Raw genomic sequence first — 14,888 nt, 5'->3', positions numbered from 1 at the left:
ACAGAAGTGTGTACCCCAAGCCTATGCCAAGATGCCTTGTAACTTGGTTGAGTTCTTCTTTTAATCGACTATTATTGAACTTCTTCAAACTGAAAGTTGAATAACGGGCCGAGAGGGGAAATAAGGCTCGACCCAGCATTCGTAATTTTGCTCCCGGAGCCCCAGCCAGGGGCCGCCGCTCCGACAGATCTCCTCTCTGAGGGCAGGGGCTGGAGGCGCGGGCGCCCCCTTTGCGGCCGCGAGTCCCCGCCCTCGGCCCCACCCCGCCGCGGCTGCCCCGGCGCGCCGTCCACACCCCTGCGCGCTGCTCCCGCCCGCTCGGGGATCCCCGGCGAGCCGCGCCACCGAGGGGGAGGTGTTCGGCCTGGGCCGGGAGGGAGACGGCAGGCGGCGTCCCCTTTAAAAGCCGCGAGCGCCGCGCCACGGCGCCGCCGCCGCCGCCGTCGCCGCCGGAGTCCTCGCCCCGCCGCGCCGCGCTGCGCCCGGCTCGCGCTGCGCCCGCCGCTCCGCTTCCCACACCCAGCTGGGGATTGGCAGCCGCCGCCGGACATCGGCCGCCACAGGCTCCGCCGCCCACCCGGACGACCTCGGGGCGAGCGCCTCGCGGATTACTACGGGCTCCGAGGCACCCGCGCCCGCAGACCCTGCGCGGGTTGGAGCACCCGGCCGTGCGCGCCGCTGCGCCGTGGCCTCGGCTGCCCGGGCCGCGCCGGAGCCGAAGACCGGCGTGCAGAGCGCCGGGGAGCCGGGAGCCGACCCCGAGCGCCGCGATGCCGATCACCTCCCGCCGGAGCTCGGGGGCCTGGGACGTGCCGGCCGAGGTGTGATCGTACCCCAGGCTGGCCACAAAGGGCACAGCGGCTTGGCCCGGGGACGAGGAGAGCGAAGGGAGAGCGCGGCCACTCGCTTCGGCGGCCAGAGACTCGGCTCGACTCGCTGGAGAATGCGCCCGAGGATGCCGGAGCGCCGGAGCCGCGGTGGTTTCAACTGGCTAGCGCTAATGGGGGTGCGCTGGAGGAAGGCAGAGTGATGCGGGGGGGCAACTCGCCCGGCACCGAGATCGCCGCTGCGCCCTTTCCCGGACCCGGCGTCTCCCAGGATGGCTGGCCCGAGCCATGGGCCCCGGCGGAGCTAGCGCCGAGCGCCCTACCCTCGCCCCCAGAATCCCGGAGCCAGCCCCCCGCGGGGCCACGCGTCCCGCGGGCTCTGGTTCCTAAGGACGACGACAGCACCAGCTTTTCCTTTCTCCCTTCCCTTCCCTGCTCCGCACTCCTCCCCCTGCTCGCTGTTGTTGTGTGTCAGCACTTGGCTGGAGACTTCTTGAACTTGCAGGGACAGTAACTTGCGCTCCCCACTTCGCGCCGGTGCCTCTGCCCCAGCGGACCCAGCCTCGCCGCCTTCGAACCCCGCCGCCCCTCCACTCCACCGCTGGGCCCGACCCTAGACGCCTTTCGCTGCGTGCGGAGAGAGACTGCCCGGTCGGCACCCGGGAGGAGAAGGAGGAGGCGAAGGAAGAGAACCCAGTCCCTGCGCCAGGTCCTTCAGCCAGAGCTTTTTCCATGTGGAGGCTCTTTCAATGGACGTGTCCCCGCGTGCTTCTTAGAAGGTCTGCGGTCTCCTAAAGGTAGACAACGTGGGCCGAGGCTGGGGCTGTGGGTGGGCGCGGGGCCCCGGCGGATGAGCCCCTCCCGGGGCCAGGTTGGGCCAGACATAAACAGAGCAGGTCCACGTGCAGCCGAGCTCCTGCGGGGATGCCCCCATCCTACCGCCGCCGGGCGACCGTCGGCATTGCACTCCCGGCTCGCACTTTTCCGCCCCTCCTCCCTCCCTTCTTTTCGGCATTTTATTAGGGCTGTTAACACTTAGATGATTTTTTTTTTTTAAGTCAAAGAAACCCCTTGGAGAGGGTGGCCCCTGGATTTCACCCGTTAGCTGCCAACCTGTACGCCTTGCCGTGGCGATCCCTTCTGACTTTTTCAAGTTTCTCCGGGAGACCTGCTCTCTGTACTCAGAGCTGCGTCCCATTTGGGAAAATATTAGAAGTTGGGATTCTCCCTGTTTGTTTCCAGGAATGCGAGGGGGCAGTTCTTTCGTGCCACCTTGTGCTGACACAGGAATTAATAGATATTAGCCATCTACGTAATCCTGTGAAGATACCTGCGTATCTTAACTGCATCGGGGGGGAGGGTGTTCGGGGATGGAGTGGCCTGCCCTGACACCTCTGAGGTTAGAGACGTGGGCCACAGGTTGCAAGTAACTTCGGAAGTTGTGTCCTTGAGTTTACTGGCTCTGGAAGTTATAGACCGTGTGTGTGTATCAGGAAGTTCTATACAGTGCCTCTAAGGAAGTCACATGCACGATTTGTGTTTATATGCAAGCGAGCGCTGTGTGATTGGGTTAGTTTAGGGGACGGAGGGGTGTGAGACCAAACGGTGGTTTCCCCAGGTTCCCTGCACAGGCTGTCAGCGTGTCACAGAAAGAAAAGGTGACAGTCATTGACGCGGGGTGGGGTGGGGACAAATCTTGTCAGACGGATTGAGAATGGAATGGGAGGGGAAAATCCATCTGGCTCAGGAACTAAGAGTCTTCCATTCTCCCAAACGTTTGAGCTTCAGCTCCTCTGAAGTGTCTCCGCGAGTGTTGTCAGCCGGGTGGGCACCCTGGAGGAGGAAGCAAGGGGACCGAGCGGGAGCCGGGACCGCGGTGGCGTAAGGGGGAAGGGCTGGGCGGAGAACTCCGTGACTCACGTCGGCCCTGTCCTCAGGTCGACCATGGTGGCCGGGACCCGCTGTCTTCTAGCGTTGCTGCTTCCCCAGGTCCTCCTGGGCGTTGCGGCCGGCCTCATTCCCGAGCTGGGCCGGAGGAAGTTCGCGGTGTCTGCTGGCCGGTCTTCATCCCAGCCCTCGGACGACGTCCTGAGTGAGTTCGAGTTGCGGCTGCTTAGCATGTTCGGCCTGAAGCAGAGACCCACCCCCAGCAGGGGTGCCGTGGTGCCCCCCTACATGCTGGACCTGTACCGCCGGCACTCGGGCCAGCCTGGCGCGCCCGCCCCGGACCACCGGCTGGAGAGGGCAGCCAGCCTCGCCAACACCGTGCGCAGCTTCCACCACGAAGGTGAGGCTTGGAGCCGGGGCGCGGGGGCGGAGACGGGGGCGGGGAGTCGTCCAGCCAAGCGCCCCACAGTGGGCAGACAGCAGGCGTCCCTGGAAGGGCAGCTTGGCCGGGGCTCTGCAGACGTTTCCATGTTTGCCTCTGTAAGAACCTTTATGAACCTGGCATTCACTGACTGCCTGTGTGGCGGGAGAGCCAGGGATTCCCCTTTGGTAAATCTGCACCCTTTTCCTGGCTTGCAGCCAGAAGAGCGACTCCTCCTCCAGGAACTGGAGAGAAATCAAGTGATGGGGAAGATGAGGGCAAAAGGCTTGCCCCTAGTCAGCTAAACGTGCAAGAATTCCATAGAAGAATGAGAAGGAGGGGGGCAGATTGGGATCTCTTTAGGTCTGTTTGGAAGCCTTTGCTCTATAAATCTGCTTCTCTTGCTTAAGCCGGGGTTTCAAGCGTGACAGAGCCAAGGGCAGAATTTTCAGAGATAGTATTGAAAAATCAAAGCCCAGGGCTCCAGTGTCTTTCTAATTTACAGTAGATCTGGACCTGGTTTGGAAGATTTCAAATCCCTATCTAATCCTCGTGGGAGATCAATTCCACAGTCAATCTTATTGTTTCCACAATGACTTTCTTGTCTTGTGCTTAAATCTGAGATGAACTCCGGAGTAGAGGCAAGGCTAGCCTTCAGATAAAAGCTTTTGCAGCCTGTTTTCCTTCATGTGCATTGAAATGTGGGCTTTTTTTTCTTTTATGATACTGGATGTAGTTTTTTTAAAGGTAGGATATTTCTGCTTGTTTCATCAGAAAGGCATTTAGTGGATCTGAAATGTCTTAGAGCAGCTAGTGAGATGTGTTGTACCCACGATCTTAGGGCAATTGGTAAAAAATATTTTCCACTTAAATTATTTTTCTACACTTTTAAATGCTTATTTGGCTTAACACATTCTAAACGAGGCCAGGTTCGTTCAAGTTCTAGAGAATGGTCGAAAGTTGTATATCACAGAGCAGCCACTTGTAGGATATCAGGGAACTGGGATATTGTTCCGGTTTTCTTTCCTTGCCTTGCTGAGGTGGTCAATATCAAGTGGAAATCTACCCTCTGATATAAACAAATCAGTAGTGTCACAGCCAGGCATTCTCTGCCAATGTGAAGGAGAACTTGTGAGAACAGCAGTCGATAGTGGGAAGGGGTCCTAAAGACCTGTCACATAACAAAAGGGACTTCATCAAGGCAGCTATACATAATGAAGGGGACCTGAATTGAAAAATCAAATCATTTTTCAGCACTTTCTAAGTGAGGTGCTCTCTGCTAGCAGAAATCATATTTGAAAGGAAATAAGATCTCATTTTACTCCTTCAGGATTCATCCACTGAAAGCAGAAGTTGTCTGTTGTCATGCAGAAATGTTCTTGTTCCTGTACATTCTGTCATCACCACCTTGGGGAGATTATAGATCCAGCTCGTCATTCCCAGCTGCTGCTGATTAGAATTGTTTTCCTGGATAGAAAAGTAATAAGAATTGCTATTTCAGCCACCTCTCCTGGAGATATAGCATGGAAACCATTCTGAACTTTATTTTTAAGGCCAAGAAGGCACTGTGTGTGTCTCTTAGAACTTTAAAGGAAGATAGATCATTTAAGGCATTTGACATCTAAAAACGTTCAGTTGCATGAGGATTCCATCAGTGAAGTCAGCATATTTCTCCTTCCTCTGGAAGTGGCTCGACCAAAACTAAACAGGCTAGAACTTATTGGAGTGTATGATTTTAACTTAAATAGCATGCTTGAGTTTATAAGTCAGAATTTATGTCTTTAAACGTGTAAATGTTATGCACCAAATAGTGCAGAAGTTACCAACTTGCTTAAAATCAACTTGCAATAACTTCAGATCTTTATGAAATTAGATAATTTTAAAAAGCTATGTAATGTTTGCCCCAAGTTTCAACAAACCCATTCCTTTCCTTCTTAAGACTAACATATAATCATTAAGCTACAAATTGCCCTCTTTTGAAGACCGTTTCATTTTTACGTAAACCAGAATTTGGTTTTTGTAAATATTCTTGTTTATATAACATCCATGCATGGCACTAAAAAATCTTTTAATAAACCGTGTGATTAAGGCTGCAGGTTTAAGAGCAGAATTTGGGTCCTAGAGCCTTTGTGGACGTTTATTTGGTAAAGGACCAAAGGACCTGATTACGACAATTACCTGTTGGTTTTATTTGCGGGTGGGATCTGGGTGATTTGGCGAAATACAAGACAAGAAGTATCATGATGGCATTCTATCAGCGGATGTGTGAAGATAATGGGTCCACGTCATAGGTGATATGACACAGAAATGATCAGTTGTCATTTCTCCTATTAAGCTTTGTCTAGTCCTTTTCCAGTGGCTTTTATTCGGGAGAGCCCAAGCGCTGGAAATTTTTTCTTTTTTCAAAGTTGTTAAAAAGTGCTTCGGAACTGCCACTGAGGAGAGAAAAATCACTTCTTCAACTGGAAACAGTGTTTTGTGTTTTGCTTGTAGTTAAAAACACATTGAAATTGGTTGACTTGATTGGCCTTGCAAAACATCTTCATTCTTTCCTGTCAGATTGGAATATGGAAGGACCACGTGCTCGCCTTCCAGACTCTGAAGGACACAGTTCTCTTTTTGCCCAAAATAACTGAATTATTTGCCTCTATGACTGAAGCTTTGAAATAGAGATTAACCCTGTTCCCACAAATGTAATTTTCTTGAAAATATCCATTTAAAAGGAAAGTTCGAGAAACAACCACTGCTCTGTGATGGAGCACTGGTATCACAAATTCCCAGTGCAACCAAAGGATTTCGACACATACACCCCCCCAAACCAGTGCTCACTTGGGGTGCTTCCCTAGTGTCCCCAGGTATTTCACTGTGATTGTGAAAGACCCCCTTTAGATAGAACAGGCGTTCTGTTTGGAAGTGCTCATAGAGATTGAGGCTTTGGTGCCCAGAGATAGTTCTTGCACTTATGTTTTCCATTCTTCCTCTTTCTTAGTGGTTCCTCTCTGTTCCCCCTTGATCCCTCCTCATTGAGCTATTCTGTCTTTTTTTTTAAGACTTGCCCTTTGTGTATTTCACCAAATAAGCAACAATAAGAGGGCCCTGGATCATTCCAAAGGTGTTGGAGCTAAGAGAGTGTGTAGAGGCCAAATCAGGGTTGGTGACCATGGCCATGCTCTTTCTTTTAGCTGCCATCTCCTTTGTTGTCTTTGTTTTTTTAACTGATTCATTTTAACCTTTTGTATTTTATCGTTTTTTCTCTCCTTGATACATCAATTCTCTAACCATTATTTTATATTTTGGAAAATTTTATTTATTATTCTCCACTACTTTCATTTTATTTCAGGGCAGTGATTTCCAACCTTACTGATTTACTAGAACATTCCCAGGTTTTTATTGTTGTTTTCCTAGTGGACATTTTTTGTCTAAAGAGTGTTGCAAAATTCTCAAAATGTAATGACAACTCACTTTTGGCTAAAACTCGTCAAAACTTGTCCTCATCATACTGTAGGACAAACAGGCAGTCACAAAATATCAGTTGTTCCACACAAGATCTGTATGTCCCAGTGGCCCCAGCCACTTTACTTTTCTGCTTTACTTTTCTGTTCTGTCTGCTTCTTCCACCATTTCTATCCCTTTAACTGGGACAGAACTTGCCCTATGGTTATCACTGTGTTAAATATAAATCTGCCTCTAATGATTTTGACTTTTGCTTGAGTTTTTGACTCCTCCCCTATGTTAGATGGTGCCGTCTAGTGGCCAGAAACTTGAGAGCTGCAGTAGACTAAAGTTCATAGTTATGTTCTTAGTTTACTAGCTCTGTGACCTTAGGGAAGTCACATAACCTCTCTGAGCTTCAACTATTTCATTTACAAAATGGAGCTAGTAACAGTTCCTCTCTAACTGATTTGTTATCAGGTAATACATATAAAGTTCTTAGCGCCAGACCTGGCACAAACAACCATTCAGCACCCTTGCTGTCATTATCGTGATGACTTATTTCTTTTTTTTTTTTTTTTTTTTTTTTTTTTTTTTTTTTTTTTTTTTTGCGATACGCGGGCCTCTCACTGTTGTGGCCTCTCCCGTTGCGGAGCACAGGCTCCGGACGTGTAGGCTCAGCGGCCACGGCTCACGGGCCCAGCCGCTCCGAGGCATGTGGGATCTTCCCCGACCAGGGCACGAACCCGTGTCCCCTGCATCGGCAGGCGGATTCTCAACCACTGCGCCACCAGGGAAGCCCGACTTATTTCTTTATGTCCTATTCTGTCCTGGTCTAGGGAAGAGGAGGCCAAAGTGGACCTAGGCTAGCTGAGGGAATTCAATCTCATCTTTTCGAATGTAGATGAATAATTGACAGCGTAGATGATTGAGTTAGAACTTCACTTTTTGGAAGAGAGGTCAAATGTCATTGTTGCCTTATTTTTCTTTACTTTCCCACATTTTTGCAGCCATAGCTCCATCTATTTGGATAAGAACTTAGAGGTTCAAGAACCCATGTCTAAGATAGGCTGGAATCCTCAGATCCCTTGGCAAGTGCAGCTTATTCAATAAGGTTATTTAAAGAGAATTAATAATTGTATATACCTCTAGAAAAGCATGTATTACCTACTTAGGTAAATGCTCCATATTTTCAGAATCCCTAGGCTTGATGTGGTGATTTGTAGATTCTTTACTTCATTTCAAAAGGTTCAGATTTTTTTCTACCTTCTAGAAAAAATTCATGTTTCCTTGAAGATCAAAGGAGAGGGTAGTAGATGCCCTAACCTTGGTCAGTTGTTTTCCTGGGTTTGGGGGTTCCTGTGACTTTCTGACTTATTTCTGTGACCAGAGTCTGCGGTCAGGGGTCTTGTCATGAAGGCCTTTGCAATACGGAGGGATAGTGGTCCTTCAGGGATTAGGCTGACTGAGATGAAACTGCAAAGTTGGAGAGGGATCTTCACATTACTTGTTAACGTTTAATAGTGTAATTTTTTCCCTTGCTAAGTGATTATCCTTTTGGCCGCTTACCTCCAATGAGATTTTGAAGCACATGAAACTGCTTTTTTATAGGTTAAATCCAGTTGAATGGTGGCAGTTTTATATAATTCAGTCTCATATTAGTCTTTTGGAGGGTTATTGTTCTATTTAATGTTCCTTTTGTACCCATCCTCTTTGCTTCATTTACTTGTCTCTCGTGCTTACCTGGGGGATTGTTCATCCTTCTGGCTGTGTGTGTGTGTGTGTGTGTGTGTGTGTGTGTGTGTGTATGATTTCTCTGGGCACCTTTGTTAATACAGCTGTTCCCCTAAGGCCCTGGATAATGTTCTGTTCCTTCCTCTCCTTAAAAGAAGAGAGAGTGCTTTTAGGTGTGCTGGGATCAGTGAAGTCAGTTGCCCGGGTCCAGGCCTTGGCTTTGTGTCATTGTGTCTGAAGGATGTGTTGATTTTTAGGTCACTCTTCTTTTCTCTGGTAGCTGGTGGCTTCTCTGCTGAAGGAGTGCCTTCAGGGGAAACATCAGAGGGCTCCTGAATTGCAGGGAGGAGAGGAAAGAAGGGGCTAAACACAACCCTTGATACTTGAGCTCTCCACAGAGGAGAGCTCTGGTTGATTGGTGGGAGGGTTATTTTAAAAATAGTGCCTGGCCCGAAGTACCATTAGCCAGCAGCAGGGTTTAGAGAGGCTCCCCAAAGGTATCTGTATGGGTGTGGGTTAGCAGGCTTGAGGAGACCGTGGGGGACTCCCTTCTTGGCCTGATGGTCTCCCTGTCCAAGGAGAGGAGCTTTGGATCTTTCTGTTCTGAGTCTGGCTGCTCAACCCTGCCTCAAGTCTTACTCCTTGGCCAACGCTAATGGTTCCTCTATTCATTTCTATATTATTTAACAAAAAGGCACTTTAAAATATGTTCCTGGCAATTTATACTTGCATGTGAAAAACGTTCTCTAAAACCTTTAGCCTCTAAGGGCTGTTCACCAGCTTCCAGCATTACCTCACCTGGGAGCTGCTAGAAATGCTGCATCTCAGGCCCTACCCCAGACTCACCCACTGAATCAGAATCTGCATTTGAAGAGTTAAGGTGTCCTATAGGTGTTTTGCACACAAGTTGAAGTTTGAGAAACGTCACATTAAAGCATTCCTCCATAATTTGGTATAAATCACCCCTGTTGACCTTAGCTTGCAGTGATGACTGTTGCTTTGATGATGAAGGTTTACACAGGTAGAACCTTTGAGTGAGCGATCTGAAGTGATTATCCTTTGCTAAGGTGTCTAAATTTTGTGAACAATGAATAGCTGTTTGGTTCAGGAGAAATACAACCAGAAAATTAATGAAAATATGGTTTCCTCTTATGGTGATGACATGGCCAAATAGATTTTGTTAGCACTCAGGTTGGATCCTGAATAAAGCAGGTAAAATTTGTTGACAGTGAAATAACAGGATGTGGTAAAGCTAGTAGAAAGTAAACCAAAATATCCCAAATTCTAGTGCTGTTTACTATCAATTTAATAATAATATGCACCTTTGATGATTTGCAGACTATACATTCAAGGTGCTATGTTATATTTTATTGTTTGCTCGACAAGCAGTACTCCTTAAAATTGAAATTCTGGAATTCTAAATCAGGAAGAACTTTTATGAATAGCCCACTTAAATGACTATTTTAAAATAATGATAATAGATATAAAATGATTATTCTGTAATTAGATTATCCCTTACATCATGAATGTCATAATGGCATTTCTGTAGATTTTTATAAATTTGGGGGAGATTTATCTGTATCCTGTAGCCTATTATTGGGTAGGTGTATGTTTTTAATATGGTTTATTTTTTTAAAAAGATAAAGGAATTACAAACAGAAGAGAAGTATTTTTTTCCCAAAAGCATCTGAGATGAGATTTTGATTTTTGAGGTCATAAAGAGGTGAGAGAACAGACAAAGTTGGGAAGATATTTCTCTTGAAATCATCCAGCCTTAATTACTACAGTGTCCTAGTACCACCCTTACGTTTCCAAAGAAGTAGATCCCTGTAAATGCCTTTGTCTCTGGACTTTTGAGTAAAATAGTAGGGTGTACTTTGCAAAATGTCATCGTTGATGTTGAGTTTCAGAGTCTTTAATTAGGAAACTGAAATCTGTATATCGAGATTTGTAAATCATCTAAATTGCAGAGTAATGTTTTAGAATACTGCTTAAGGGGTTGACATTAAAGCCTTTTTCTTTTTAAGAAATGCAATAATTTCTTCAAATCCTCACTCATTAGACCTCTATTAACTATAGTGCTCACTTTTTTTTTTTTTTTTTGGCCCTAAAGTCTGTGAATTCCAAAGAAATGCATCACCATTTCCCCCATTATTATAGCCACCTGGAAGCAGTATTCACGTATTAGATTAAACACGTAACAGTGAATTGTGAAATTTTGTTTCATGGTGTGTATATTGACATAAATGTATAGAAAAGGGAGGACGGGGGCTTCCCTGGTGGCACAGTGGTTGAGAATCCGCCTGCCGATGCAGGGGACACGGGTTCGTGCCCCGGTCCCGGAGGATCCCGCATGCCGCGCAGCGGCTGGGCCCGTGAGCCGTGGCCGCTGAGCCTGCGCGTCCAGAGCCTGTGCTCTGCGACGGGAGAGGCCACGACAGTAAGGGGCCCACATACCGCAAAAAAAAAAAAAAGAAAAGGGAGGATCATTTCTTTATCTAAAGGGGAAATTTTAACTTTCTGGCTGCAGATTTTTACATGTGTTAAATCAAACCCTGAAGTGATGTATATAAATCCTTATATACAATCAAATTGTCATACTTGCCTTACTGAATGATTTTTCTTTTTTTCCACTTTTTTCCATTAAATTAGAATCTTTGGAAGAATTGCCAGAAATGAGTGGAAAAACAACCCGTAGATTCTTCTTTAATTTAACTTCTATCCCCACTGAGGAGTTTATCACCTCAGCAGAACTTCAGGTCTTTCGGGAACAGATGCAGGAAACTTTGGAAAACAATAGCAGTTTCCATCACCGAATTAATATTTATGAAATTATAAAACCTGCCACAGCCAACTCTAAGTTCCCCGTGACCAGACTTCTGGACACCAGGTTGGTGACTCAGAATGCCAGCAGGTGGGAGAGCTTTGATGTCACCCCTGCTGTGATGAGGTGGACAGCTCAGGGGCTCGCCAACCACGGGTTTGTGGTGGAGGTGGCCCACCCAGAGGACAGCCACGGGGTCTCCAAGAGGCACGTGCGGATTAGCAGGTCTTTGCACCAAGACGAGCACAGCTGGTCACAGAGAAGGCCCTTGCTGGTCACTTTTGGCCACGATGGGAAAGGACACCCTCTCCACCAAAGAGAAAAGCGTCAGGCGAAACACAAACAGCGGAAACGCCTCAAGTCCAGTTGTAAGAGACACCCTTTGTACGTGGACTTCAGTGACGTGGGGTGGAATGACTGGATCGTCGCCCCCCCAGGGTATCATGCCTTTTACTGCCATGGGGAGTGCCCTTTCCCCCTGGCCGATCACCTGAACTCCACGAACCACGCCATCGTCCAGACGCTGGTCAACTCAGTTAACTCTAAGATTCCCAAGGCGTGCTGTGTCCCAACGGAACTCAGTGCCATCTCCATGCTGTACCTTGACGAGAATGAAAAGGTGGTATTAAAGAACTATCAGGACATGGTTGTCGAGGGTTGTGGGTGTCGTTAGCACAGCAAAATAAAATAAAATAAATAAATATATATATATATTTTAGAAAAAAGCAAAAAAAAAATCAAGTTGACACTTTAATATTTCCCAATGAAGACTTTATTTATGGAATGGAATGGAGAAAAAAAAACAGCTATTTTGAAAATATATTTATATCTACGAAAAGAAGTTGGGAAAACAAATATTTTAATCAGAGAATTATTCCTTAAAGATTTTTAAATGTATTTAGTTGTACATTTTATATGGGTTCAACCCCAGCACATGAAGTATAATGGTCAGATTTATTTTGTATTTATTTACTATTATAACCACTTTTTAGGAAAGATAGCTAATTTGTATTTATATGTAATCAAAAGAAGTATTGGGTTTGTACATAATTTTCCAAAAATTGTAGTTGTTTTCAGTTGTGTGTATTTAAGATGAAAAGTCTACATGGAAGGTTACTCTGGCAAAGTGCTTAGCACATTTGCTTTTTTTTTGCAGTGCTACTGTTAAGGTCACAAGTTCATGTCCAGAAAAAAAAAAAAAAAAAGTGGATAATCCGCTCTGCTGACTTTCAAGATTATTATATTATTCAATTCTCAGGAATGTTGCAGAGTGGTTGTCCAGCCCATGAGAACTTACGTCCTTATTAGGTGGAATATTTGGATAAGAACCAGACATTGCTGATCTAATATAGAAACCCCCCACCCCTTAGTTTGCAGAAAGAGTAAAGCAGGACCAATAGAAATAATTAAGAAAATGATGAACCTGCTGGAAAGTGAATGATGGTTTGTTGTTCTTCTTTCCTAAACTAGTGACCCCTTCAAAGGGGCTGGTCTGGCCAAAGTATTAAATAAAACATAAGATTTCTTCATTATTGATATTGTGGTCATGTATATTTAAAATTGATATCTAGTGGCCCTCATGAAGAGTTGAAAATTGATTTGTATTTTACTTTTACCTCACCTGAGAGCTCTTTATGCTCAAAAGGACTCAGTTTTCTAACTTTGCCCCTCCACAGCAAAATTGTTTTCTGCCTACCCCTGTTCTCTGTTCCATCAGCTTGCTTTTCTTTCCAAGGTTATGTGTTTGAACACATTTCTCCAAATGTTAAACCTATTTCAGATAATAAATATCAAAGCTCTGGCATTTCATTCTATAAAGGCCAACCTGTAAGAGAAACTGGTGCATTTGTACAGCGTTCACAAAGATTACCTTGTGTTTGCAGTTTTGCTTCTGAGGCTACTCATTTTGGAGGGAGGTGGAGGTAGGGAGAAGGCAAGGAATGGTTGGAAATTTGCAGGCAAGTCATTGGCTAATTCCTAGGAATTAATCAATGATTTAGTATTTCACATCAACCTCTTGGGGGCAGGAAGATTTAAGAGAAAACCAAAGCAACAAAAATCAAGCAAAACCTGGGGAACCCAAGATAAAGTTTCAGAGATGATATCCCATGCAATAGAGGCAATGGTGCCAAAAAATTAGAAAGGGAAAGTGTCTGAAATCAAGCATCTACAAGGATATCTGCCAGTTGGACTGAAGCCCAAGCAGAATGAAGTCGAATTAGACCGCTCAGAATGAACACATACCAGTGGCAGGGCTTCTGTGCTCTGGGTTGAAATCAGACCCAAGGAAGGGTTCTGTGGGTATGCTTGTATGGCCAGGGGACCCACAACCCCACAATTTTACTGGAAGTATTTTAAGGTCAATTTCCAGGACTTTGTGTCACCTCTGATCCTGCTGTGATTGGTGAGGCCTAGTTCTAATTTCCTTTCCTAGCCCTGCCTTGATTTGGCCGAAAAAAAGTGTGTTAATAAAGGAACAGACTGTTATCATCAGATTCTTCCCAGGAATTAACTTGCAATGACCCTGTTACATTTTGGGTTATATTTTGGGTGTGATAGATTTAACCCTAGTTTTGAGATCACGTAGATCATACTTTTCTAAAAAATTAGTACAAGTTATTTTTTATTCCTTCCACTGTTAAAATCTTTTAGTTTCTTTTTATCCTTATTCTACTGCTCTTTATGTATCATTGGTGTTAGACACCCCTGTGGAGGGTGGGATCGTCTTTGTCCCTTGCCATTCTTCACCCTCTCTTGCCATGGATGTGAGGGGCAGGCTGCACAGTCGTAACATCTTAAAAAATAATAATCCATGTTTTCTCATCTCCAAATACTCCAGATAAGAGTTGTAAAAGTACAGCACAAGAATTTCCATACATTTGGCAGTTCCATCCCGTTTTATTTCTCTGCTTCATTGGGTCTGATTTTCTCGGTTAAAATGGTTCTCAAATGTTCTTTTCTCAAATGGTTCTCAAATGGTTCTTGTATAATATATATATGTAAATATATATAGACATATATATGTGTAATATATAAAAATGATACACAAATATATGTAAATATACAAATATATGTGTAAATACATAAATATATGTGTAAATATATATAGACATATACATAATATGTATAAATATACATATGAAGATATATGTGATTAGTATTACATATATGTAGATGATGGCATTTTCAGTTTAGTTTCAGAGATTTTTTAATAGTTGAGGACTCTGACCCTCTTGGCAGCTCATTTGAGAAACATAATATTCTTACATATATTCTACATTCCTACAGACGTTTTGTCTCACATTCTTCATTCTGAGAAAAAAAGTGTCATAACTAACCCCATGACACTGAATGTCTTCAGTTTTCAGTCACTATTCTATAGGAAACTGAATCTTTTTAGAGTTGGCTTTTCAAAAAATGTAGTAAGTTTCTGAATTTGGGGAGATCACCTCTCAAAATTAAATTGTGTCATCTCTTTTTGTGCTTGTCTGGGCTGTGTGCACCTCCCTGGCATGGTTTTAACCTGTATGCCAGGTCCAGATTGCTCGTTTCATTTTTTGCCTTCAAAATTGGGGAAGAAGAAGATGAGTTGTTTACAAATTTCTCTGTGCTTCCATTTTTTCGTAATTTCTATTCCATTTGCTGCTTTAAATTGTACCTCAGAGGCCACGAGTGGATAGATGATCTATCAGTCTGGTCTAGGTAGCAGACTATATCATTACTGGATAATCTAAGTGTTCCATATTTTTTTCCTCAGTTTTTT

At 45.2% G+C, this 14,888-nt stretch overlaps 1 protein-coding gene across 1 annotated transcript; it reads left to right on the top strand.

Moving 5' to 3' along the window:
* The first annotated feature begins 1,534 nt into the window (after positions 1-1,534).
* BMP2 (bone morphogenetic protein 2) lies at positions 1,535-12,109 on the top strand. The gene is made up of 3 exons (XM_059037549.2): positions 1,535-1,624; positions 2,765-3,114; positions 10,954-12,109. Exons 2-3 carry the CDS (start codon positions 2,772-2,774, stop codon positions 11,796-11,798), a joined length of 1,188 nt encoding a protein of 395 aa, XP_058893532.1. The 5' UTR covers positions 1,535-1,624; positions 2,765-2,771; the 3' UTR covers positions 11,799-12,109.
* Positions 12,110-14,888: the final 2,779 nt, after the last annotated feature.

This window comes from Kogia breviceps, chromosome 14 (assembly GCF_026419965.1).
Source record: "Kogia breviceps isolate mKogBre1 chromosome 14, mKogBre1 haplotype 1, whole genome shotgun sequence".
Lineage (NCBI taxonomy): Eukaryota > Metazoa > Chordata > Mammalia > Artiodactyla > Physeteridae > Kogia > Kogia breviceps.
This window is presented reverse-complemented; position numbering and strand designations above follow the sequence as displayed.